The sequence below is a fragment of the Somniosus microcephalus genome, chromosome 9 (genome assembly GCF_052327205.1).
Source record: "Somniosus microcephalus isolate GS21.2 chromosome 9, FLI_Smic_1.0, whole genome shotgun sequence".
Classification (NCBI taxonomy): Eukaryota; Metazoa; Chordata; class Chondrichthyes; order Squaliformes; family Somniosidae; genus Somniosus; species Somniosus microcephalus.
This window is the reverse complement of record NC_140995.1, coordinates 15,497,801-15,525,668: the sequence shown is the minus strand read 5'-3', so window position 1 is coordinate 15,525,668 and position 27,868 is coordinate 15,497,801. Positions and strand designations below refer to the sequence as shown.

Sequence of the window (27,868 nt, the reverse complement as noted above, 5' to 3'; positions counted from 1 at the left end):
TGAGGGCAACAGTGACCTTGTCTGCCACGGACAGTGTCATCACTATTTTGGATCATTGACTATATTTAAGGTGGAGATAGACAGATTTTTAAAGGTAAGGGTCATGGGGAGCGGGCAGGGAAGTGGAGTTGAGGCCAAGATCAGAACAGCCATGATCTTATTGAATGGCGGAGCAGGCTCGAAGGGCCGAATGGCCGACTCCTGCTCCTATTTCTTATTATGTTCTTATGTTCTTGGCAGCCATGAGGTCCCAACTGTCCATGAAAATTCTTGGGAGAGGGCTTAAGAAAAATATAATGCAGCGCTCACCTGCAAACCTTCGGCCTGCTCCTGGCTGTCCTGAGGAGGTCAGGGGCAAACTAGAGTGTCAGCTCTTTCTGGGCGTCCCTGTGCTAGGGCACCCCTGTGCTTGGGTGCCCAGCAAGCGTCATCACATCCAGCAACAGAGTTGGAAGGCTGGGATCACACCTCCTCACCTCAGCAGCTTTGTTCTGCCTGGACTGTGACCCCTACAGGTGCAGGCCAGGATCTGCTCCCATAGAAACGCCCTGACAACAGATTTGAGGCCCTGGTTAATGAGTGGGTTTGAGTATTGGACAGTGTGAAATGCTTTGACTCCAACACGGCAGGGGTAATTCCGCAATGCTGCGCTCCCAGCAAAGATTGTGTTCAGCGGGGTCACAGAATCGTGGTTCTAATGCAGTAGCCTTAACTCCGACAGGTGCTTCCTGACGTAAAAAACTACTGGACACTTGGTCTGAGTATTAAACAAGGCTTTAATCAACTGTTTTACAACATGGAGATCTAGTTGTGTCCTTCACTAGTTCCTGTTAAAGAATGTCCTGCACAAGCTGGGCCCATGCCTGAGTATTTATACTCTCCCTGGACAGCGCCACCAGCAGGCCGCCCAGTTTTATTACATAAGTCATTTTCACATGAATGACAAGATTCATGTCACTTCCTGCGAGCACAGTTCCACTCTGCTAGCGTGGGATCATGATATTACCCGCGGTGAGAACGCAGGAGGGAGGAAGGTGACACATTTAGGGTTTAGAAGGAAGAAGAGAGAAAGGTTTAGAGGAGCAGTGACCAATGGACCATTGATCCATTAGTGAAAAGAAGAAAGATTGTAATGGAGAGTACGGCTGCAGAATAGAAGTGCGTGAGAGAGAGATGGTCTAATAGATTCTAAGGGGGAAAAATTGGGTCGCGCTTTTAGCGCCCCGGAAAAGTTAGCGCCCACGTGCCCGAAATTGAATGGTCACGCCCCAAGCAGGAGGCGGGGCACTACTGGAGGCACCCCCCTCGCTCTTGGGGCGCTCCCATTGAATATCGCGGCACTACGTGCAGCAGCACCACGTGCGTCGACACGTAGCGCTACGGTACTGCAGGCCTCCCTCCCTGATTAAAGGGGAGGGGCCTAGCGCAGCGCGCACCGGGGCCCTGCTGGACCACCGGGGAGCAGGGTGCCGGCAAAAGAGCCCGGCACTCAAGAGGAGTTCAACACAGCAGGGGTAATTCCGCAAGAGGAGCGCCGGGCTGACCGATCGCGGCCGGCACCCCGCAGGAGGAGGCCAGAGGGGGCGGCAGGCTGGCAGGCGGATCCCAAAAAATGGCTGCCCGGCACCTGCCCTTTAATTTGCGCCGCCCCAGCCGCAAACACGGCACCCTGACCCTGTCGGACACAGCGTCCGGCGGCAGGTCAGGGGGCGCGAGTGGGGCGCTGCGCACTGCGATGGCGTCATCGCCAGAGGTGCAGCACCGCGGGGCGCTACCGGCTACCGCTGCCGCTAACCTCCTGCTGAATTCCTCGGGGGGGCTAACGGGAGGCGCAAAGGAACCCAATTTTCCCCCCTAAGCTTTTTCTTGTTTCCTGCGCAGTTGCAACCCAGTAGGCTCAATGACGGAGCACTTGGTGCCCACCCTGGAGGTTATTGAACACTTACTCAATTAGAATACTGTAAGGATCTTGGCGACTATGACAATGGAAATGCAGTTTCTAGCCTAGCAAAAACAAATGTGTTTTATTTTACAGGTCCCTGCTGAAATTGTTTATGAGGAAGAAATACCACCTTATGACAATGTTACATCTACAATTAACCATAAAGAAGATCTGCATCATGGAGTGGACGGTTACGGGAATGGAAGAGAGCAGTGGAATGACCCAAATGGGTGGACAGGAGATGAGGATGGACTAGTTGAAAATGTACAAGAATACAGTAAAACTAAAGAGGGTAGCCTGTCCAATAATGTTGATCGTGATACTAGAATACTAGGAAATTCAAATGCCCTACTTTCAGCAACAGATGGACCTCATAGCAAACAGGAGGATCCAAGGAAAGAAGGCTCTCGCCCAGCCCATGATGACTACATTGCAGGTGTGGCATCGGAACAAAAGAGCTTACAATCTGCTCAGAAAGATCCGGTGTCACGTGAATCTGAAACATGGCACGAGCCGGCAGAGAGACGAGAGCACGTTGATGAAGTCTCCGAGTTGGAAAAGGTTAGCAAGGAAAAGGAACTTAATGAGCTGCAATTGCACTATATAGGCAATGGTTAATTGTTGTGGTGGAGCGTTCATTAAGAATGTACAGTTGGTGCTTTAAAAAAAATTGTTTATACAGTTCAGTCAAACAAATTGCGGTTAAGCCTCAAAAAGCAAACCCAAGTAATGCAGCAATATTGTGTAACCCACCATATCTCGATGGGAATAAAAGAATACAATTTGGCAGGTTTGTTACTTAATAGTCACTTCATCTTGGGTGTAGACTGAGAGAGGAATAGTTTAGTAATGTAAAATTGAAGAACAAATGGCGATCTGGTTGTGGTACACTTCAAAGAGGGGCTCAAACCTTGAATGAGACCAGGAATTGGAATGTCGAAGGAGATGGGTTTTACTCTATCGTTCCTAAGTTATGAGACGGAATATTTAGTAAAGAGTTAGAAAATAATGACCGTAAACATTATAAACAGTACAGAACCAATTCTTACCACTACAATTGGGACTTTATTTATTCTGTACATATCAAAATGACTGACTCATTTTATAATGGCCACTTCTAATGTTACATTATAGCATTAGATTTAAGCGCTCTTCACATTTTTATGTCCCGCTCATCTCTGACAAATTTCTCCTGCTTCTCCCGGCTCCACAGTCAGGTAAGTATTTTGAAATATTTATTTTCTTTAAAACAGATCTTTTTGATGATGGCCTCCCTTTAAGGAGCACTGGTTAGGCCAAGCATCTACTTGGTTATTCTGAATGTCGCTGGCCCGGACGTTCAGGCTGTTTCAGGTGCAGGGCCTGGCTGCCTACACTTCAGCCTTTACCAATATGAATGCTTAGGCACCAGTTTTACGCTTGTAAAACAGACGTGGCACCAATGAATTTCTAAGCCCAAGTATTTCTAAAGAAGCTGAAATGTACCAGAAGAATATAGGGCTGGATTTTACTCTGGAGTGGTTTAACTACTGGTAATGGGTCGGGGTTGGACTTCCGCCCACTGCCCAGACCCATTTTCCTGGTTTGGGCCTTATTAAACAGGGTGCGCTCCTGGCCGTATCTCTGCTCTACGGAGGGAGCCCGCCACTGCTAGCTGGGGAAATGCAGTGGGGAACTTGCTGCAGCTCCCCAACTTTGGAGGAGGGAGATTTACAGGGCACCGAAGCCCCTGAAGACTGTACTGAAATTTTGTGAAACGGTTCTTAAGGAGCCCACATCTAGGATCCTGCCGTGAGGGTCGGGGTGGGGGGGGGGGCGTGCAGACCAGTGTGAAATGTGGGCATAATCTACTCTTTTCCCTGATTCTGTCAGGGATCTTTCCGTAACGGCTCCAGCAAGTACCGCCACTTCTCTTCTGGTCTTACTTGGGGTTGGTCTTACAGTGGGAAGGAAGTTGGGAATTTGGCTGGTTTCCCTATCCTTTGCCCCTTGCCCTCATTTAAATGTGACAGAGCAGTCAAGGGGGAAAGGACAACTTCTATTATTGTTTTTGCAAACTTTTTTCCTAAATACGGTTCATACTTCCAGGCCATCAAATATCTAGAGAGTTTTTCAGCTTGTTCTTTGCACGATGCAGCAGATATTCCATTCTATAATATTTAACACTGTTTTCTGTCATGTTCACAACCATTACAATTATTATAATTAAAAACATGTTTGCAGATGACACAAAACTTGCAAATGTAGTAAACTGTGAGGAGGATAGTAACAGACTTCAGGAGGACATCGACTCGTGAAATGGGCAGACACATGGCAGATGAAATGTAATGCAAAGCAACGTGAAGTGATGCATTTTGGAAGGATGAATGAGTAAAGGCAATATAAACAAAATGGTACAATTTTAAAGGGGGTGCAGGAACAGAGAGACGTGGGGGGTGTACATACACAAATCTTTGAAGGTGGCAGGACAGGTTGAGACTTCAAACTAAAAAGGGGGGAGGGGGTCAGGTGAGGGGAAATTTAGAAATCTAAAGTGAAAAGTCAAGGCAATGGAACAATGTAGTGATTTGAGTAAAGATAAGCAGAGTGTGACAAGGAGGGACATAGAGTTTAGCAGTAAAAGTGCGAATAAGGTGAAAGCAGGGAATAATGGTAAAAAGTTAAAATTAAAGGCTCTTTATCTGAATGCATGAAACATTCATAACAAGATAGACAAATTATTGGCACAAACAGAAATAAATGGCTTTGATCTAATAGCTATTACAGAGATGTGGTTGCAAGGTGACCAAGGTTGGGAACTAAATATTCCAGGTTACTTGATGTTTTGAAAAGATAGGCAAAATGGAAAAGGGTGGGGTAGTGCTGATAATAAAGGATGACATAAGGACAGTAGTGAGAAAGGATCTTAGCTCAGAATATCAGGAAGTAGAATCAGTATGGATGGAGATAAGAAATAATAAGAGGCAGAAAACACTGGTGGGAGCAGTTTATAGGCCCCCAAACAGTAGCTATACCATTGGACAGAGTATTAATCAACAAATAACAGGAGCTTGTAACAAAGGTAATAAAATAATCATGGGGGACTTTAATCTTCATATAGACTGGGCAAATCAAATTGGGAAAGGTAGTCTGGAGGATGAGTTCATGGAATGCATTCGAGACAGTTTCCTAGAACAAGACGTCATGGAACCAACCAGGGAACAGGTTATTTTAGATCTTGTATTGTGTAATGAGACCGGGTGAATTAGTAATCTCATAGTAAATGATCCTCTGGGGAAGAATGATCATAATATGATAGAATTTGACATTGAGTTTGAGAGTGAAATACTTCAGTTGGAAACGAGAGTCTTAGGCCTGAATTTTCCCGGGGGGGGGGGGTCAGCAAGTGGGATCAGTGGCGGGTCGGGTGGGAAATTTTGATTTTTTTGACAGCGGGTCGGGTGTGATCTCCGATCCGACCCAACCCGCAGAAGCCGGCAACCCAATTAAACCAATTATTTGGTTGTTGACAGACCCTTAATAATGCTTTAAACCTTTCCTTTTAACTTTCACTGCTCGCCCATGGGGTCCACGCTGCTTGGGGACTACATCTGTGAATCTGAGGTGGGAGTTGATGGCCATTGCTGCAGTTAATTACTTGACAGCTTCACATGTACAGTAAAAGCTCCCATCTGATAAATCATCACTTTCCTCAGCCATAAGCTATTTATCAGTCCATTTCCAGCACAGATTCTGCAGACTTTCCATGTTCCACTTTCCATTCAGTCTCTCCTCATTGGAAGAACTCTCTCACCATTGACAGATCGCTTCTGTCATCTCTACTTCACCTGCCATCTATTCCATCAACATGGGTGCCCTTTATATGCTCTCACCTGGGTCCTCAGAATCCGACCACGATCAGCTCCAACACTAGCATCACCAGGTACACCAGCAGCACCAACAACAACACCAACCTTCTCCGCAATCAACTGATGCTGCACAGGACAGAGGGCATCAGCACCCGAGAACATTGCTGCCCGCGAGGCCAGGGATGGCCTCACCATGGCCAGATTTACTTCACTTGACACTGTACACCCTGGCTGCCACATGATGCGCCAGGTTGGCACCACCCCACACCAACACCATAAAGCATCCCTACAATGTCCTAGCCATTCCTTTCACACTCGCCACCATTACGGGGGGTACCGTAATCTATCACCATTCACTGCAACTCACTAAGCCACTCCCAAAGGTGCACACAAATCTGTCCAAGAAAGGAAAGGGTTGAAAATAAAGGTTTCAATGTTTGACAGCACATTAACAGAAACTTCACATGAACACTGGATAAAACATTCAAGAGCCTACCCTTGTGTGATGTTAGTTGGTATGATTGCACTAGGATGAGGGTGAGTGTGAGGGGTGGCTATTGAGATGGGGATGTGATAATGTAGATAGAGAGGGATGGGTGGAAGTGCAAGGTAAGTTGGTGTGAGTAAGGATGTGCAGGAGTAGGGTAAGGAAGGCAGAGTGATGGGGATGTGATGAGAGGCACAGGAGGATGAAGGTGAAAATGGCTTTGTATTAATGTTTCATCATCTAATGAGATCATTGAAAGGTTTGTGCCACTGCATCCAAGTCCTCCTGATGACATCTCTGGTTATGACTTCCTAGGCAATGTGCAACCAGGCTGTTTTGGTCTCCTGGGGAGGTCTCTTCCGCCCATGGGATGGGAAGAGATCCTCTCTGCGTGCTGTGACTCCCTCCATGGAGGGAGTCATGTGAGAGCCTGGGTGCAGCCCTGCATCTCTGTGCAGCCATTGTCAGTGTTTGCAGCACATCAATACTGTAGAACACTGACAGCACAAATGTCAAAACAACGTTGGCCACGGTCCCTTTAAGGAAACCCACTGATGACGCATCATGAATGATGTCACCATACAAGCTTCCTCTAATTGGCCCGGGAAACACGCTAGGTGGGCTTAACAAGCCCTATCAATGTAAATTCATTTTCCAGAGTGGGATGGAGCCAGCAGCAGGGCAACGACCCGCCACCAACATCGCCCGGCCCGGCCCGGACCGGCCAAGGTGAGGAAAATCCAGCCCTTAAACTTAAATAAAGCCAATTACATAGGTATGGGAGCGAGTTAGCTAAGGTATGTTGTGAAATTAGATTAAAAGGTATGATGGTAGATAAGCAATTGCAAATATTTAAAGACATTTTCCAAAATTCTCAAAAAATATACATTCCATTAAGAAATAAAAACTCCACGGGAAAAGAGATCCATCCGTGGCTAACTAAAGAAGTTAAGGATAGTATTAGATTAAAAGAGGAGGCTTATAATGTTGTGAAGAATAGTAGTAAGCCTGAGGATTGGGAGAGCCTCAGAAACCAGCAGAAAGGATGACCAAAAAATTGATAAAAAGGGAGAAAATAAAATATGAGAGTAAACTAGCACAAAATATAAGAGCAGATCATAAGAGCTGCTACAAGTATGTAAAACGGAAGAGAGTAGCAAAAGTAAGCGTTGGTCCATTAGAGGCTGAGACAGGAGAAATTATAATGGGGAGGCTGGCTTCTCGGGGACAAGGGCTATCCTCCGTGTACCTGGCTGATGACCCCGCTCCGTGCGCCCAGCACCCCTGCTGAAGAACGATACAATGAGAGCCATCAAGCGACCAGGAACATCATTGAACACACAAGCAGTGTGCTCAAGCAACGGTTCCGCTGTCTGGACCATTCCGGGGGAGCCCTTCAGTACTCACCTGAGTGAGTCTCCCATTTCGTTGTAGTGTGCGGCATGCTGCATAACCTGGCAATCCTCAGGACTCAGCCACTGCCACCAGACATTGGAGCACCAGCAGAGGAGGAGGAGGAGGAGGAGGAGGAGGAGGAGGAGGAGCACCAAGACGGGAGGGAGGCACAAAGTGCAAGGGTCGTCCGTCAGCGGCTTATTGCAAGTCGGTTCTAGGCCCCCTCTGAGGGAATGGCTTGTGCCATTGAAAGAACATGAATGGAACCATTCCACAACCCCTAAGCCGGTCAAGGCAACAAATAGTTCAAAGAGCAAACATGCACATTCTGAATAAAGACACTTCTTTATTTAACAAACTGTGTGCCCTTCCCGCATGACAAAGTAATAGAGAGAAACCCCCCAAAAAGCAGTCAGTTTTGAAGAAGGGTTCGACCCGAAACGTCAACTCAAATTTCTCTCCACGGATGTTGCCTGACCTGCTGAGTTTTTCCAGCATTTTCTGTTGTTAGTCAGACACATAGCTGGCTCTCACAACCTGGAGACAATGAACAAAAGAGTAACCAAAAAATTACCACGATCCTCAGCCTTCAATAAAAAAAATTATCAGCATTTTGCCACACCTCCTACTTTTTGCCCTTCGAGGGTGATCTGCTTCGCTTGCAAGATTGGCCCCTTCCCACCCTGCAGCTCCTCCTCAATGGGACCCCAGTGGCTGCAGCAAGGCTGGGGGAAGGCTGCTGAGTGTCAGAAACTGAGTCGGCAGATGCCCTTGAGGTACGGCCTGGACCAGCTCTGGGCCTGGAGGGCCCGGCTGCTGACTGCTCCAACTCTGCATGGGTGGCAGCAGTCTGTCCTACAGGTGGTGGCAGCTGCAGTGGAGAAGTGACAGTGTTGGCAGCAGGAATGCTGCCATCCTGACAGAGGATAGCCATTCCCTGGTCGGACGACACACTGGCACTCCCACAGGGCAGCACTGCAGCATGCGGAGCAATCTGCTGAAGCACAGACTGCTGGCCTGCTGCGGCGTAGCGAGGGCCCCGGCGATTCGTGCCCGATCCAGCGAGGGTGGCAGCAGTCAGTGCTCGTGTGGCCTCAATCTGCGTCTGCATCAGACCAGCCACTGACTGCATTGCACCACTAAGCACTTGCGTGGAAGCTGCCTGTGCTGCCTGTGCTGCGCCGAAGTCCTGCAGACTCCTTGCCAGTGCTGCGCCGAAGTCCTGGACACTCCTTGCCAGTGACTCAATGGATTCGGGCATCCTTGCCACTGCAGCCATGAGCTCAGTGTGCCTGTGCTCCACCTGGGCGCTCATTTCAGTGAGGAGCCGCACCTCTTCTGCGCTCACTGTAGCAGGACTCGAGGCCAGACTCTCCCTCCGGGGAGAAGGCCGCCGAGCTTCCCTACCCCTTCCCCGCGTTGCTGCAGCCCGCTGGGCCCCGGAGCTTCACCCTCCTCAGACCATTCCCCCCTGCTCCCCTCCAGGGAAGACGCGTCCCCATTATGGCCATGGGCTGCCTCGGCTGAGGGTGGCACTGATAGTCCGGCTTCCTCTTCCTCCTCGCCTTCAGAGTCACTCACAGTGGCAGCTTGAGGGCCCGGCTCCTCACCTGGCGAATCAGCATCTGAAAGCAGGGAGGTACAAGAGTTGCTTTAGCGTGAGGACAGGGCGGCAGCGAGGGAGGCATGAGTGCTGCAATGCACTGTATTGGTTCGATAGTGGCAAAGGATGCTGGTGTGAGGCACAAGTGGAAGGAGAGAGGTCAAAAAGTTGATGACCTTACCATTGCTGTCCAGAACGGGGTCTGCATCTCCAGTGGTGATGGGGTCAATCATCCGGCCTGCCATAATCCGCTGGACTCACTGCTCCAGATCGCTGAGGTCTTGAAGGTGAGGCCGGCCTCCCCTGGTCCATTGCTGCTGCCTCCTGTTAAGGGCCAGCTTGCCCTGCAAGAGAAAGGACGGGCTCTGAGTACAGTGTGAAGCCCTGATCTTGGCTGCACTGCCTCCCATGGTCGAATAGCCCTTACAGTGTGAAGCCCTGATCTTGGCTGCACTGCCTCCCATGGTGGAATAGCCCTGACAGTGTGAAGCCCTGATCTTGGCTGCACTGCCTCCCATGGTTGAATAGCCCTTACAGTGTGTAAAGTGCTGAATGTGCATGTGAGTTTCATGAAAGGCCCATAGGTGTTGGATGAGGGCTGGGCATTGGGGCTTTGAGGACCCTTTGGCCATAAAGTGAGGTCGACATGTAGGGATGAAGAGGATACTGAAAAGGGTACTCACCCTGATGACCCGAGTGAGGTCGTTGAACTTCTTCCTGCATTGCACAGGGGTCCTAGGCACCATGCTGCTGGAGGTCACTCTGTGAGCCACCTCCCTCCAAGCTTTGCGATAGTCATTGGGCCGCGGCCTCCTGCCACTGTCCGGGAACAGGATAGATCGCCTGCGCTCCACCGCGCCAACCGGAACCTGCAAGGCCCCCTCACTGAACCGCTGCGCTCGCTCCCTGGCCCTCTCCATGGTCCTAGGCGTTAGAATGTGGCAGCAGGTCTGTCCAGGCCGAGAATCAGGGCTCCGGTACGCAGAGTGTGGCTGCAATCCAAGATCGAACCTCCCTTTTAAGAGCTGACCGGCGCCAGCGTGTCTGCGTGCAATCGCTAACTGGCCGCACCTGCGCTGCGCCTGCCCTCGGTGGTAGCGCCTCGCTTCTCCGGCTTAGCGCCTTAAGGCAGTCGTGCAGCGCCTGTTTTAGCGCTCCAAGCACCTCCTGGGGTGAAGCAGGTCAATTTCGCAGTAGGTGGCGATAATTTGCGCCGGGCGCTAAATTTCGCGCCGCTCGAGTATTATGCCCCAAACGTGGTGATTCTGAATTTCTCCCCCAATATTTTTTAAGTGGTGAAAAACTATTAAATGTTGGCGTTCAGAGAGATTTAGGTGCCCTCGTACAGGAAACAGAAATTTAGCAAGCAGGTACAGTAAGCAGTTAGGAAGGCAGATGACATGTTGGCTTTTACTGCAAGGGGTTTGGAGTACAAGAGTAAGGAAGTCTTGCTACAATTATACAGGGTCTTGGTGAGACCACACCTGGAGCACTGGGCACAGTTTCGGTCTCCTTATCTAAGGAAGGATGTACTTGCCTTGGAGGCGGTGCAACGAAGGTTCACTAGATTGATTCCTGGGATGAGAGGGCTGTCCTATGATGAGAGATTGTGTAGAATGGGCCGATACTCTCTGGAGTTTAGAGGAATGAGAGTTGATCTCATTGAAACATAAGATTCTGAGGGGGATTGACAGGGTAGATGCTGAGAGGTTGTTGCCCCTGGCTGGAGAGACTAGAACTAGGGGGCATAGTCTCAGGACAAGGGGTCAGCCATTTAACTCTGAGATGAGGAGGAATTTCTTAAATCAGAGGGTTGTGAATCTTCTACCCCAAAGGGCTGTGGATGCTGAGTCATTGATTATATTCAAGGCTGAGATAGATCGATTTTTGGATTCCAGGAGAATCAAGGGATTTGGAGATCGGGCGGGAAAGTGGAGTTGAGGTCGAAGATCAGCCATGATCTTATTGAATGGCGGAGCAGGCTCGACGGGCCATATGGCCTAATCCTGCTCCTATTTCTTATGTTCTTATGAGACGGCTGTTAAAAAAAGCATATGGGATCCATGGCTTTATAAATAGAGGCATACAAAAGCAAAGAAGTTACGATAAACCTTTATAAAACACTGGTTCGGCCTCAGAACGAGTATTGTGTCCACCACACTTGAGGAAAGATGTCAAAACCTTGGAGAGGACGCAGAGGAGATTTACCAGGGATGAGGGACTTCAGTTATATGGAGAGACTAGAGAACTTGTTCTACTTAGAGCAGGGAAGGTTAAGGGGAGATTTGATAGAGGTGTTCAAAATTATGAAGGTTTTTGATAAAGTAGCTGGGGAGAAACTGTTTCCACTGGCGGGGGGGTTGGTAACCAAAGGACACAGATTGAAGAACATTGGCAAAAAATTAAGGGGGGAAATTAGGGAATTGTTCTTGCACTGCGAGTTATGATTTGGAATACACTACCTGAAAAGGTGGTGTAAACAGAATCAGTGCTAACTTTCAAAAGGAAATTGTATAAATACTTGAAAAGGAAACATTTGCAGGATTGTGGGGAAAGAGCGGAGGGAGAGGGACTAATTGGATCGCTCGTTCAAAAAGCCGGCACAGGCCCGATGGGCCGAATGGCCTCCTTTTGGGGCTGTATGATTCTACGATTCTGTGTCATAATAGGCTGGCCACCCATGTAATGGTTTGAACAGAGTTGATAAACAGATGGGGGGAAAAAACCCAATTACAGATTGTTCTAATTAGGTATTTGCACCCTGCCATCACTTCAAATTCACTCTGACTACTTTGTGGTGGATACCTATAATTACTTCCTACAATTCAGCCTTTGTAATAAACATTAAAATCTAAATCAACTGGAGCAAGGTTGGCTACAGACAACAGCAATGAGTGTGTGTACTGTATGAAAGCCCTGCAGCAACTTCTAGCTAATGAATATTTGGGTGGTTAGCAACATTTTGCTTTTTGCTAGTCACTGTAACCTTATTTACTATTTGATCAGCTAATGAGATAAGAAATCCTTTCTTTATGTTTTGCTTTACTCGGTATGCCTTAATGTCCTAGCGATTGTAAACTGGTGTCATAATTATTAAGCAACCCTTTTTGTCACACTTGGGTTCTGGTTGCATTCCTCCATATTCACCTCCCCTCTCACTGCCGCAGCAGTCTTTCTGAGTTATGGGGGAGGCTACAATTGATTGAATTTTGAGAAGCTTGAAGCTCTTAAAAAAAAATTATCAACTGTGAAGCTCCATAATCTTAGGCCTAGAACGTAAATAAGGCTTAATTGAGACTAAGATTTGCAATTGGAAAAAAAAGGTTAGACACCAGACTGGCATTAATGCACAAACAGGGGAGAAAAGGTAAATAGATTGGATTAGCCATTGCAGGATGTCTAATATTTTTTTCTGTAGTTTTACTTTGAACAAGAAGTACCCTCCCTGGACTTACCTTCCCCTTCAGTTTTAATTTCTATAAATTTAAATGAAGGAATTAAAGAACAGTATTGCCTTCTTCCCCCATATTTTTGACCATGATTCAGAATGAATAATATCTACAGGAGTTTATTTTAGAGCAGCCCTTGTTTTCCAAACCGAGGAGCTTTCCTGCTCAGGTTTTCCAAGCTAGGCCTTGGCCCTTTATTAGAATGGGGTTTACGTGTATAAAAAAAACATTCACAGGGAGTGAGGCCTTATTGTTGGTTGTCTGCCAATAGGATAATTGGGCTCGTCAGCAGCACTTAAAGGGTTGCAGCTAGCCAGTGAAGAGGAGGCACTTTGATTAAGTGCAGCACACTATTTGGAATTGAGGAGAAGATAACCATGGGGAAGATGTCAGCGTTCAGCACTTAAGCTTGGGAGGTGCTGATGCGGGAGATGTGACAACATAAACACAGAACATAAAAATTAGGAGCAGGAGTAGGCCATACGGCCCTTCGAGCCTGCTCCGCCAATAAATAAGATCATGGCTGCTCTTAGACCTCAATGCCACTTTCCTGCCCGATCTCCATATCCCGTGATTCCCCTAGAGCCCAAAAATCTATCTGTCTCAGCCTTGAATATACTCAACGACTCAGCATCCACAGCCCTCTGGGGCAGAGAATTCCAAAGATTCACAATCCTCTGAGTGAAGAAATTCCTCCTCATATCTGTCTTAAATTGACCGACCCCTTATCCTGAGACTATGCCCCCTCGTTCTAGACTCTCCAGCCAGGGGAAACAACCTCTCAGCATCTACCCTGTCAATCCCCCTCAGAATATTATATTTTTCAATAAGATCACCTCTCATTCTTCTCAACTCCAGAGATTATAGACCAATCTACCCAATCACTCCTCATTGGACAAACCTATCATCCCAGGAATCAATCTAATCATTATTTAATACAAACAGAAAATACTGCAGATGCTGGAAATCTGAAATAAAAACAGAAAATGCTGGAGAAATTCAGCAGGTCAGGCAGCATCTGTGAAGAGAGAAACAGTGTTAACGTTTCAGGTCGATGATCTTTTGTCAGAACTGGAAAAAAGCAGGAAATGGAACAGGTTTTTAAGCAAGTGAAGAGGCTGGGAAAGTGGGGAGGAGATGGAAGAACAAAAGAGAAGGTCTGTGATAGGGTGGAAGGCGGAAGAGATTACAACGGAGGGTTTCAATCTTCAGGGCAGGAGGCCACCACCCCTCCCCTCACAAAAAAAAGCAAAGGTTGACGTTGGGAGGAAGTTGCCCGACAAGTGATGGCTGCGTCTCAGCTCAAGCGGACCTGCACACAACTGCAGAAGAAGTTCGGTGGCATCAGAAGAAGTGCCAAGGTACGTGGACATGCATCCTCATTCATCATAGAAGACGTAGTCCCAGTGCAACCGTCTGGGGTTGCAGCTGTAAGGGTTCCACATTGTATTGTGCCCTTGGCACTGCACACCTTCATTCTATAGAAGCTGCCACCACTGGCTGGAAAAGTAGCCCGCAGGTTACCGGGGGACGTTTGGGGAGGGAAGTGCTCAAGACAAAAGGGTCCCGCTTCCACTGGTCATTCACAAACTAACGTGCTCATCAACGTGATCTGTTTCCAGGTCTCGGCTTCCCACAACCTTATGGAGTGAATGAGAACAACAGATGGGCCAGCCCGACTAAAGCAGCTGACAAATTTGGAGTCGATGTGGCACCACTCAGCAAGTATCCTCCATTTGTTATGATCCTTCATATTGTCACTGCCTTACGCAGTCCTCACAGCAGGGCCAACGCATGCTACTCAGTTGCATGAAGCACTCAATTCTTATCACCTTACCTGTCTTGGAAGCCATTGTCTTGGGGGCTGCGTTGAAAATTGTACTGCTGTTTTTCCCCTGGCTCCTTCCCATGATAAGGACGGAGTGGTGCCACCAGCACAAACACTTGACAGAACGTTGCGACAAGCAGTCCACCCGCCCCTAGCACCAACACAGCTACTAGAAGCCTGGACACTATAGTTAGTGAGTAGGATGGAGGGGCACTCGGTGAAATACGATGCACGGATAAGGAGGAGCATGTGACGGCGGCAGGAAAGGAAGGTGAACCAGTTGGCAAGTCTATCAGCCTATACTATCTGCCAGCAACATGGGCAAGGGATTGCTATCCTACAGGTCCTACTTTCCGAAGTTAATGCAGCAGCAGAAGGCTTTCAACGCATTATCAACAGCCTGCAGTTGTCAAAGAATGTGCAGGAGTGCACCTCTGACATTGCTACAGTTTTACAGGAGGGAGTTACTGAAATGCAGAGTACTATGGAGCAGGTGGCATCTTCATGGGCATTTGTAAGGGAGTCCCAAAACAGTGAGGGACCATGCATGGCACAGAGTTCTCTCAATGCTGTGGCTGAGACCTTGGGCACCCACTTACAGGAGTCTGCCATTGCTGAATTTGTCAGATTACATAATTGTGCAGAATGAACGCTGTTCGGCCTTCACCCACATTGGAGACTGCTCTCGTGCGAATAGTGGGGCATCCAGCTCAGTGGCTCTGCCCCAAATGCAGAGCAAGGAGAGGGCCCCGTGTAGTGGCTTCCTCTCAAGGAGACCACAGAAGACCCCTCTCCATAGCTAGACCTCTCAATAGCTGTCAGGAAGCAAGCAGGTTATTGAAGCCACAGCAGGAGCACGTGTAGCTTAAGCTGTTGCGGGGACATTGCATCACCCTGCACCCGGAGGATCCGGGCCATGACCACCCCAACAAGGGTGCAGCTCCCCACACCAACCTGCCATCAAGTTTGCTCCTCCCACTCAGGGAGCACTTCCTCACAGTCTAAGGTTAAGGAATAGGATAAACATATTGTATGATAAAATCCAGGGGAAACATGGGTGCTGAGATTAGAGAACATAGGAGTATGTGGAGAGACAGAAATAACTGCATATAAATGCAATTTCCTGTTGCATGTAGTGTTCTTTTTAGGGTGTGGGATTGAAAAGTTCTTACTGATAGCATGGTACAGAACCAGGGAAGATCAGTTTGAGTGCTTGGAATGTGCATGCTATCATCGTCGATCCACAGCTGCACAGTACCAAAAGTTGGTGAATGCAGATTGTATTACCGCTTTGTTGCTCTGTGTGTGTGTGTGTGTGTGTGTGTGTGTGTGTGTGTGTCGTTGGATCCATGATTCAGAGGATATGCTGTTATTAAATAATCACACGGATGCTGTACATCAACAATAAACAGGTCTTTACTGGAGGAGGGTAGTCTCAAGACAGGGGGTACAGAGGCATGCGCAAAGCTTATATACCGGTGTGGTCACTGCCGGTACTACAGTATACAGGAGCTGTAAAAGTAGTTCTGACTTAAAGGCACATACACTACAATTCCTCCCCTTTTAGATTAGTAGTACCCCTAATATTCAAATAACAATTAACATTTCAACAGGTACATTAAACAACAAAATTCCATTTATAGATTCAGTCTTTGGGGCGGCTTCCTGACCCTTTCGGGATAGCGCCTTTCCGGAGGCTCTTGTTCTTGGTGCAGAGGCGATTCTGACCCCTTTTCAGCGGGTAGTTCATCGGGTTCCACTGCTACTGGGTCTGAAGTAGATGCTACCGGTATGTCGGGTTCATCCCCAGGTACTTGAGACATGGGGTTGACGCGTTCCTGTGATGCTAAGATCTGATCAACGTGGCGTCTCACAATGTTCTCCCCGACATCCACTGTGTACATTAATGGCCCCTGCCTTGTACATATCGTTCCGGGTTGCCATTTCTCTGTTCGATAGTCACGGGCCAAGACTGGTTGCCCTACATTGAAGCTCCTTGTCGGCTTCTCATTGATGTGCTGGAATTGTTTGTCCTCAACATTTCTTCACACATTTGGTCTGAGCAAGTCCAGACGAGATCTCAACCTTCGGTTAAAGAACATCATGGCCAGGGTCTGGTTGGTAACTGCATGTGTCGCGTTTCGGTAGGCTAATAAGAAATTGTCCATCTTATGCTGTAATGGAATTTCATCGTCGCACATGGCCTTTATCGCTTTCTTAAAGGTTTGTACGAACCTCTCAGCCAATCCATTTGTGGCTGGATGATACGGGGCGGATGTATAATGCCTTACCCCATTCCTTCTCATAAATTTTTGGAACTCGTCGGGCACAAACTGTGGTCCATTATCAGAGCAAATCTGCTCTGGCAACCCGTTTCTGGCAAATATGGTCCGTAGGACTGCAATCGTTTTCTCAGTAGTGGTTGAAGACATTTTTATCACCTCAGGCCACTTTGAATGAGCATCCACTGCTATTAAGAACATTGAGTCCATGAATGGACCAGCGAAATCAATATGCACCCGTTGCCATGGAGAGGAGGGCCACTCCCATGGGTGTAGAGGGGCATGTGGTGGTGCATTTTGGACCTTCTGGCATCCTAAGCAGCTCTTAGTTAGGTCTTCGATTTGTTGATCGATTCCCGGCCACCACACATAAGCCCTAGCATACTTTTAATTTTCACTCCCCCCAGATGACCTTCATGTAGCTCCTTTAGCACTCTCTCCCTTAACTTGGGTGGAATCACCACTCTGGATCCACGCATCACTGTCCCCTGGCATACTGACAGCTGTTCTCTTCTGGATGAGAATGCTGGCAACAGTGAGTCACCATGTGTTGGCCATCCCCTCACCATCAATTCATATACCCGCGACAGCGTCGGATCATTGCGGGTCTCCTTCTCTATATCCGCGTTTGTTACTGGCAATCGTTCAATTATTGATGAATAAAATATCTCGATAGGGTCCACTGCTGGTGCTTCCTCCACAGTAGGCAGTGGCAGGTGTGATAGCCCATCAGCGTTCCCATGCTGTTTCGTGCCTTTATATTCTATTTCATATTGATTCGCCCCTAGAAACAGGGACCATCTTTGTAACCGCTGTGCAGTCATCACTGGAATGCCCTTCTTAGGATTAACGATGGAGACAAGTGGTTGGTGGCCAGTCAGCAAGGTGAACTTCTGCCCATGCAGATAGTGGTTGAATTTTTTTACTCCCCATACTAGGCTGAGGGCCTCCCTGTCAATCTGGGCGTAGTTGCGCTCGGCTGAGGTTAGTGACCGAGACGCAAAGGCTACTGGCCTCTCCAACCCGTCTGGGAATTTGTGCGACAGCACCGCTCCAATACCATAGGGTGATGCATCACATGCCAAACGGATTGGTAGTGCTGGGTTGAAATGGGCCAACACCTCTTTTGATGTGATCAATTCTTTACACTTCAGGAAAGCTCGTCTACGTTCGTCATCCCACTTCCATGGTACCCCTGCTTGCAGTAGGGTGTTCAGTGGGTGCAATACCGTAGACAAATTTGGTAAGAAGTTGTGGTAGTAGTTTACCAGCCCGAGGAACGACCTCAGTTGTGACACATTTTCCGGTGCTGGAGCCTTGACTACTGCCTCAATCTTGTCAGGGGACTTATGTAACCCCTCTTCATCGATGACGTGGCCACAATACGAGATCTGTTTCTGGAAAAACTCGCACTTGTGGTGATTAGCTCGTAGCCCATACTCCTTTAATCTGGTGAGCACCTTCTCCAAGTTGGCGAGGTGATCACCGTCATTTTCGCCCGTGACCAAGATGTCGTCCAAATAACACTGGGTCCCTGGAATCCCTTGCAGGACTTGATCCATTGCCCTTTGCCAAATAGCCGGAGCTGATGCTACTCCAAACACCAGCCGGTTGTATTGATAGAGGCCTTTATGAGTGTTGATCGTAAGGTATTGTTTCGAAGCTTCTTCTACCTCCATTTGCAAATACGCCTGGGCTAGATCAATTTTGGTGAAGCGTTTACCTCCAGATAGCGAGGCGAAAATATCCTCAATTCGTGGAAGCGGATATTGTACCGTGTGAAGGACTGGGTTCACTGTCACCTTAAAATCCCCACAGATGCGGACCTTCTTTGGTTCCCCAGGCGTATTACTCAACGACCTCTTCATTACAGGAACGATGGGTGTAGCCCACTCGCTCCAGTCCACTTTGGACAGTACTCCTGAACGTTCCAACCCTTCCAGCTCTGCTTCAACAGCTGGTCTGATCGCATAAGGCACTGGCCTGGCCTTCAGAAACTTTGGGCTTGCATTTTCCTCTATTTTAATCGTTGCTGTTATTCCTTTTAGTGTTCCTAGTCCCTCCTGGAACACTTCTTTTGTGTCAGTTAGCATTTTTGACAGTCGTCCAGGTGTGACGTCGTCATCCTTTTTGGCCTCAACCTTCAGTGCCTGTATGGAATGCCAATCTAATTGTATCTTCTGGATCCATTCACGTCCTAGCAGTGGTGGTCCTCCATCTGACAATACATATATATCCATTTTAGGTATTTCCTGGCCTGTATATGTCACTTTCACCCTTATTTTTCCTTTGGGGTAGACTTTTTGCCCCGCATACGTCTTCAAGACAATCTCTGTATCTTTCAAGGGTATGTGTGAAAATAGCCGCTTGTAGTCTCTTTGATTTATGACTGTTAGAGCTGACCCTGCATCCAATTCCATTTTCACTTGGACTCCATCTATCTTGAGTGTAACCCAGATAGTCTGGTGATCCTCCATTTCGGTTACCTTATGTAGTTTCAGACAACCCAGCTCCTTGCTTCCGGAGTCTGTGTCACTTTTCTGTTCATCTGAACCACTGTCCATCACCTGGTGTACCTTTTTGTACTTCTCCTGTGGAGATTTCTTACTTTTGGTTTTCTTCCCAGACCTACAGACTCTTGCTATGTGTCCTGCTTTCCCACACTGTCTGCACACTTGGTCCTTGAACCAACAATCTTTCTGGTCATGTGTTGTTCTGCCGCAGCGATAGCACTTCCCTGTTCCATAGGACATTTCATTGGTGCCATATTCTTGCGGTCTCCGTTGTATCTCTGCAGCGCCCCTTGCGGCTGCTTCGTGTGATACTGCCATACTGAAAGCTTTGTCCAGCGTAAGATCCTTTTCCGACAGAAGCCGTTTCTGGGTTCCTTCACTCTGTAGCCCACACACAAACTTGTCCCTTATCTGCTAGTCCCGCTCCAAACTGGCAGTGTTTCGATAGCTTGCGCAGTTCCGTTAGGTACTCAGCATTGCTTTTGTCTTTGTGTTGGTTCCTTTTATGGAACTTAAATCGTTCTGCTATCAGCAGCGGTGTGGGGTTTAAGTGGTCCTGTAGGATTTCTACTATGCTTTCAAAATTCTTGTTTACCGGCTTCTCTGGGGTTATTAGATTTCGCAGTAACCCATAAGTTTTTGCACCCATGGTTTTAACAGAACCAGTGCTTTATTAGCATCTGGCACTTCATTCGCCCTGCAGTACACCTCAATACGTTCCACATATGTCGCCCAATCTTTGACTTCATTGTCGAACGTAGAGATACTGCCACTCTTCGGCATCCTTGGGTGTGAGTTAACTGTCAAAAATGGCACCTCCCGCGCTTCCCCTTCTTCTCCGCTGGCACAAAATGGCGTCTCCCGCGCTTTCCTTCTTTCCCGCGCTCGCCCTTCTTCTCCGCTGCGGCTTCTAAAAATGGCGTCTCCCGCGCTTTCCTTCCTTCCTGCGCTCGCCCTTCTCCGCTGCGGCTTCTAAAAATGGCGTCTCCCGCGCTCTTCCTTCTCCGTGGCTCAATGGCGTCTCCCGTGCTCCCCTTTCTTCGCCCCACAGACCCTGTTCAGCCCGTGAGCCCTGGCTGTGCTCTGCGTGTTCTTCTTTTTATATTTTTTGACGCCGCTCAGTCTAGAACCCGGCTGTTCCTTTACCCTCTCTCTCTCCGGTTTGTTTTCTTTTTCTCGACGCCACTCGGTGTTCAACCCCCGGCTGCGCCATGCGCTCTTCACCCTCTGTCTTACCCCGTCGACGCTGCTCGGCTTTCTCTCCGCCGCCGGTCGGCTCCAGCCGCCGCTGCTCGGGAAGGGTCTGCGCTGGACCTGTTGTCGGTCTCTTGCTGCTCATCGTGGCTGGGGATCCAAGCCCGGCTCTCCTGTGAAGTTCAATGTCTGCCTGATGGCTCGGCGGTTGCTCGTGGTCGACGCCTGTGTTCCTGGCCTCGACTATATATATATATTTTTTTTATGTTGCAGGTAGATTTGAATCGACACTTGTCGCCACTGTTGGATCCGTGATTCAGAGGATATGCTGTTATTAAATAATCACACGGATGCTGTACATCAACAATAAACAGGTCTTTACTGGAGGAGGGTAGTCTCAAGACAAGGGGTACAGAGGCATGTGCAAAGCTTATATACAGGTGTGGTCACTGCCGGTACTACAGTATACAGGAGCTGTAAAAGTAGTTCTGACTTAAAGGCACATACACTACATCTGTCTGTCTGTGTGTGTGTGTGTGTGTCTGTGTGTGTGGTGTGGGTGTGTGTGGGGGTGGCGGTGGTGGTTGGGAGAGGGGGGGGTAAGTGCCAGATTAGTATTATTGGTTAAAACTGTAAAGGGCAGCTCTGGTCAAAAAAAAGGCAACTAGTCATTCAGTGGAGCCCCTCAAATAATTTCAGCATGGTGAACTGACGTAGAGTAAATGAATCATAGCTGCTGCCTGGGAACTGGGCATTTTTATGCAAAGTTATATTTCTGTGGTCACTAATCACTTTAGATGGCATTTATAAAGTGAAAGGTGTTCCTGTTCATGAAAACCTTGTGCTTCTCATGTGGATGCCTGATGGCCACGTGGGTTCCAACAATAACACCGAGCACTTGAGGAAACTCCGCCAGTTTGAAGAAGTTCTCAGCCCTCGCGAGCTGCTGGGTTCTTTTCCCTTGGAAAATGATACAGATACTACTCCTGGCAAACATGACATCCGTCACTGATGTATCTGTGTACAGCTTCTTCGGCAGCACCTCCCAAACCCGCGACCTCTAACACCTGGAAGGACAAGGACAGCAGGCGCATGGGAACACCACCACCTCCAAGTTCCCCTCCAAGTCACACATCATCCTGAGCTAGAAGTATAGGGCCGATCCTTCATCATCGCTGGGTCAAAATCCTGGAACTCCCTCCCTAACAGCGCTGTGGGAGTACCTTCACCACACGGACTGCAGCGGTTCAAGAAGGTGGCTCACCACCACCTTCTCAAGGGCAACTAGGGATGGGCAATAAATGCTGGCCTTGCCAGCGACGCCCATAAAAACGAATTTTAAAAACGCTAATCCGTCTGATTTGGCTGCTGTTCCTTTCTGTGACCTGGAAGGATCCCGTGGTATAAAAAGGCAACTACCACCTTCACGGCTCTGGATAGTACTGTTGCATTCTTGGGGATTGTTGGCACATCAGCCTGCCGTAGCTGTAGTGATCAATAGCATGTCATTCTATAGTGGACACTAGGTGGAGCCGTAGAGCTGTATATAGCTGTATGTACAAGACTACACTACCCAGCTATATATATATTAAGACTACATTACCCATGAGGCTAGGCTACCCACAAGGCAACAGTCAAGATGGAAGCCTCTACAAGATGCTGTACAAGTCCACATGTGCTCAATAAAAGTGTCTAGCAAAAGCTAGCTGTGTTCATAATAAGAATGTCTATTTATTAATGAACATAACATGGTACCAGGAGTGGGGTAGATCTGCTGAAAATTGTGAAAAGCGACATGGAGAATTTGAAGCCACCAGAGTGTTTGAATCTCGAGGGAAATGTCGACTACAATTGGTGGATTTTTAAACAACAATTCGAACTCTACATTGCAGCCATCAGATTCGGTACGAAGCCAGGCGCAAGGAAGATAGCGTTGCTGCTCACGGTTGCAGGCCCACAGGCGATAGAGGTATTTAATACATTTGTATTTAATCCAGCGGAGAACAGAGAAAAATTAGAAGATGTGCTAAAAAAATTTGATACACATCACTCTCCCAAAAAGAATGAGACGTATGAAAGATACATCTTCCGCTCTCGGACACAGCAACAAAATGAGCCTTTTGATAGCTTTATAACTGATCTGAAACTGAAAGCACAGATATGTAATTTCTCTGAGCTCAAAGCATCCATGATTCGTGACCAGATTGTGTTTGGTATTCATGATAAAAAAGTCAGGGAACGTCTGTTGAGAGAAACCGAACTAAATTTGGAAAGCACGCGAAGACTTTCAGTGAAATCAATAATGATGCGATTGTAATGAGTGATAATGCTGCTGTCGGTGCTGTGTCCTACAAGGGGAAGGAACGTGGGCAGAACAGAAATGAAAAGCAATCGGAGGATGAAATTTTAAATTGTAAACGCTGTGGCTACAAACACCAGTTAAGACAATGCCCAGCGTTTGGAAAAATGTGCACAAAGTGTAATGGAAAGAATCACTTTGCCAAACAATGCTTTTCAAAAGTAAAAACAACGAAAGGGCAACAAGTTAATGTGATTGAGGACACTGATTTAAGTGAGACATTTTTTGTAGGAATGGTGTCATGTGACGATATTAAAAAAGATACAGAAAATGTGCAGCCCTCAGAAATGGACAATGCTGAACATAAAGTCAATGCAGTAAAAGTGGACAAATGGATGATCCCACTGCAGATAAATGGAGCATTAGTTACCTTGAAACTAGACACTGGGGCAAAAGCAAACTTAATCAGTGTGAGTGACATTAACAATATGAAAGAAAAGCCCAAAATACAGAAAAAGTCAGTACTACTGAAGAACTATAATGGACAGAAAATAGATAGCTTAGGTGTATGCAGACTTAAAGTGACAGTCAAAGACAAAGTGCATCATCTCATGTTTTCTGTTGTGGCTGAAAGACTTGATTCGATACTAGGTGACAAAGCTTGTGAAGACTTAGAACTGGTCAAGAGAGTCTACCATATAAACTGTGCCATAAGCAGACCAGATGACTCAGGTGATGAAGCAGAGAGCCCATCAAGGATGAAAAGGCCAAAGGGTATCCATGTCTTAAAAAAGCCTAGTTTCTCCAAGAGGAAAGAAAAAGACTTTAAGGTCAAAGAGAAGCCAAAGGAAGAAAAGCACAAAGAGGAAAAACACAAGGAGAAAAAGTCCAAAGATATAACCGCAGCAGATGTTGTTAAGCAGTGGAAAGAGAAAAAGAAAAAGAAGAAGCCTGCACCAGAACAGGAAGCAGTTCCGGTGGATACTCCTTCTTCCCTCAGGCCAATTGTTGGTGTTCCATTAGCCGAGGCTGCTGAGAGGACTATGCTGTATGATGGGATCCAGCTGCCAGCAGTTTTTCGAGAGTGCATCGACTACATTGAGAGTTATGGCATGAAGAGTGAAGGAAACACTGAAACTCTCTCCAAGCAAAGATCACAAGGAGACCTCGATCTATACAAGAGCAGGTTGATGACAATGCCGCAACTGCATCTTGTCATTCACCGCCAGAACAACCTCATGAAGACACATCAGACTTACCCGTGTTGAGACGATCCACACATGAAGTAAAAGAGCCTGATAGACTTAATCTTTGAGTACAATGTAAAGCTTTGAAAATGTGTTGACTGTTTTGAAAATGTTTATGTTTATAGAGCACTAACAAAAGTGTTACTGATATTATCTTTATTGTTTTCTTGAAAGTTGATTGATATTGATTTTGTTAAACCTCAAAGAAAGGGGGATGTAGTGATCAATAGCATGTCATTCTATAGTGGACACTAGGTGGAGCCGTAGAGCTGTATATAGCTGTATGTATAAGACTACACTACCCAGCTATATATATATTAAGACTACATTACCCATGAGGCTAGGCTACCCACAAGGCAACAGTCAAGGTGGAAGCCTCTACAAGATGCTGTACAAGTCCACATGTGCTCAATAAAAGTGTCTAGCAAAAGCCAGCTGTGTTCATAATAAGAATGTCTATTTATTAATGAACATAACAGTAGCTGGCATAAGTCAGTCACTGCCTCTGTGTTGAAGTAGAGACGATAAAAACCCGTCTTCTCAGACAGCCCCAGGTTAAACTGCTCATGTCTGTATACTCAGTCCTTGAGCTACCGGTTAGAGTGAATGCAATCTCTGAGGTGCCTTACCCCTTGAGGATGGTGGACCCTCATCAATTGCTCTTCATCCAGGTCATGGAGTGCAACTGAAATCCCCAAAGCGATCCCTATCCACCCTCCCCCCCAACCTTGCTTGGCCTCACTTGAGATAGCAGCAGTAACGACCAGGGTTGCAGAGTTGACTCCTCCTGCCAAAACGACCAAACATGGAGCCTTCGCAAATGTACAAGATGTCAATGCAATTAGGCTAAAAGGATCAGCTAGATAAATGGCAACAATCTAAACTGCAGCAAGCCAGCATTAAGACAAAGCAGGCCAAGGCACTTTCAAAGCGATGTGTCCATTTTGTATGGGTGAGCATCTCACTGTGGGTGGAGCTCATCCATCGTCAAAAGTCCAGTGTGTAACTAGATTTACATAATTTTACTATGTAAGCAACGGTTCGGCAATGTGCAGGAAGGCATTTTTTATGTTGAAAATTGACATTAGAAAATGGCGTGTTGCAAGAATGCTGTATGCACCATGAAAGGCCTGATTTTTCGACCCATGCAGTTGGCCACCACCCTTTGTGGAGCCTTGGGAAATTTACCTCAAGACATTTGGTTGGAAGGAAGAACATTTGGGGAAAAATTGGACCCCACTGTGCCCAGGCACAGACTGAGGGCAAGAAGCACTAAAAGGTAAGTGTTTTCTTTCAAAATGACCATCATATGGAGCCAGGAGGAGTAGGTGTGCTCCTCCAGTTCCGCAGCACGACTGTGGGTTGCTCTGGCCTGCGCTACACCCCCCCCCGTTCCCCACCCCAGGACTTACCTGAGGGTCATTATCGGCGAGGCAGCCGGCTCAAATTGGTCCACTTCAAACCGACGAGCTCCCTCTGGATACGCAATTGGCAATCGCCGCTCACTGAAAATACGCTGATGAGGCCCGAGGACCAATTTCAGTCAAGCCTTCTGGTTACTGGCGCATGTTTCCAGCGTACAAACGATACGCAAAATCTATTAAAAATATATATTTATCTTCTCCAATATGATCTCTTTCATATTTATAATATTGGCCTGGAAATCACATTGTGTGATATTGTACGCACGCGTAACGCTGTTGCATCAAATTCCACTGTCTGCTATTTTAATAGAACCATTAAAATAAAATATTAATGCCTCTATTAAAGTAGCATGGAGGGGTGTTTGATACAAGGGCTTTAAGCGTTACAATAATTGAACAATAATATTGCACAACATAATTTCCAGGCTATTGTATTCTCAACTGATTATATATATATATATATATGTAAAACTACCTGAACAGGAATTCACACCTCCTAAATATTTTTTTTGTATAACCGTTGGGACAGAATATTGGCTCATATTTATACGAATGGAATATTGTTGCCCATTAAAAACATTGTTATCCTTTTTCTTCAAACAGTTGTATGATTGCAAAATCTGTGCTCTGGACTTACTGGTCAATGAATAACAGTTAGCGGTACCCAGTTATTATGAAAACGTTTAGCTCCCATTACACTTCAGACTTTACCTCTAGCGTGTGAATAATAATCATGTGAATAATAATAAGAACAGCAATATCAACGTGTACTTATGTAGTGCCTTTGATGTAATGCATTGTTATCAAGTGCTTTACAAAGAGGAACTGGACACTGAGCAGGAGTTTGCGAGATGACTGATGGTGCAGTTGAGGAGGTAGGCCTTCAAAGTGGAGAGAGATGTGGCGAGGTGGTGGGCTTTGGGAAGGGAGGTTCAGATTGCTTGGGCATGATGACTGAGGCTCCGCTACCCACACTGAAGCGGAGGGAGGGATGCGCACACAATAAGCTAGAATCAGAAGAGTGCAAGATGTGAGCTTGGACATGGACTGGAGAAGGTTGCACAAGTAGGGTAGCAGTCGGACATTACAGGAATTTATAGGTAAGGATGAGAATTTTAAAATTAATTTACTGGAGGATGGGGAGCCAATAGAGGCCTGTGAGGATAGGAATGATAGTTGAGCAGGACTTAATAGGAGAAAGGATGTGGATGGTAGAGTTCAGTTGGAGTTTGTGTGGGGGAACTTGTGAGGTCAATTAGGAAACAGTCAGAAAAGCCAATCCTGGTAACAACAAAATTGTGGATGAAGGTTTCAGCAGAAGAAGGTCAAGTGGCTTATGCTGCAAAGGCGATAGTAAGTATTCTTGGCGATAGACCAGATCTGAGGCTTGAAGCTCATATCGGAGTCAAACAGGACATGAAAGTTATCCACAATCGGGTTCAGTCTGAGTGTGCATGTTAGAAGGCGGATGGAACTGAGGGCTAAGGTATATAATTTAGGGTAAAAAATATACGGTAAGAATCAAAAGAATGCTGTGTTGGAGCAAGTTCTGGCTCATCCACAACATGATGTCAAACAGCCGGTCAGACAGTGCAGCAAAAGCTGCGGAGTCAAGGGTCGTGGCAGAGAGGTAAAGCTAGATATTTTCAGTGCACATATGGAAGCTGAAACCACCCTTGTAGACGATGTTGCCAAGAGTCAGCGTGCATATGAAGAACAGGATGAGGCCAAGCCCGTACAATGTTGGGCCACACTGTACAGACTTGGGAGAAGAAGTCCATTGCAAGAGATGTGCTGACTAAGCTTGGCTAGGAACCCCAGTGTCATGGATGGAGAGGGTGGAGTGGTTGATGGTGTTGAAAGCTGATGAGAGGCCCATGATAACATTGGTGTCTTGACCATGGTGCGGTGGGCTAGATGGAAATCAGAATGAAGAGATTTAAACCGGGAGTGATGGGAGAAGTTGATGCCAAGTTAGATGGGAATGGTTTTTTTTGAGAATTTTAGAGAGCAATAGATGGTTAGTTGGCGAGGGTAGAGGGTTCTGGTGGAGCTTTTTAAGCAGAGTGGGTGGGAGCAGCAGCTTTGGGAGGTGGAAGGACAATGTCAGAGGAAAGGGAGCTGTTAATAAAGCCAATGAGCCCAAGGCAAGGAGAGTTGGTTGAGTGATTAGGAGCTGAGTGGGGAAAGGGTCAAAGGAACAAGTGGCGAGTCTCATGGAGCTGAATCTGGTGAGAGCGGCAAGGGGGAGGAGGGAAAAGCTACAAAGTATTGTGGGGCTGGAGTCTAGGGCTGATGCAGGAAGGTGCAGGGTGTGGTAAGGAGGAAGGTGCAGGGTGTGGTAAGGAGGAGGGTGC

The 27,868-nt window shown here is 47.1% G+C and overlaps 1 protein-coding gene across 10 annotated transcripts in view; it reads left to right on the top strand.

Moving 5' to 3' along the window:
• The window catches only part of dcdc2c (doublecortin domain containing 2C), a 236,954-nt gene that overhangs the window by 193,070 nt on the left and 16,016 nt on the right, over positions 1 to 27,868 (top strand). For all 10 annotated transcript variants that reach the window (XM_085996383.1, XM_085996384.1, XM_085996389.1 and 7 more), the window contains one exon: positions 2,036 to 2,503. In XM_085996383.1, the coding sequence (XP_085852509.1) occupies positions 2,036 to 2,503 (468 nt within the window). The remainder of the gene's footprint in view (positions 1 to 2,035; positions 2,504 to 27,868) is intronic.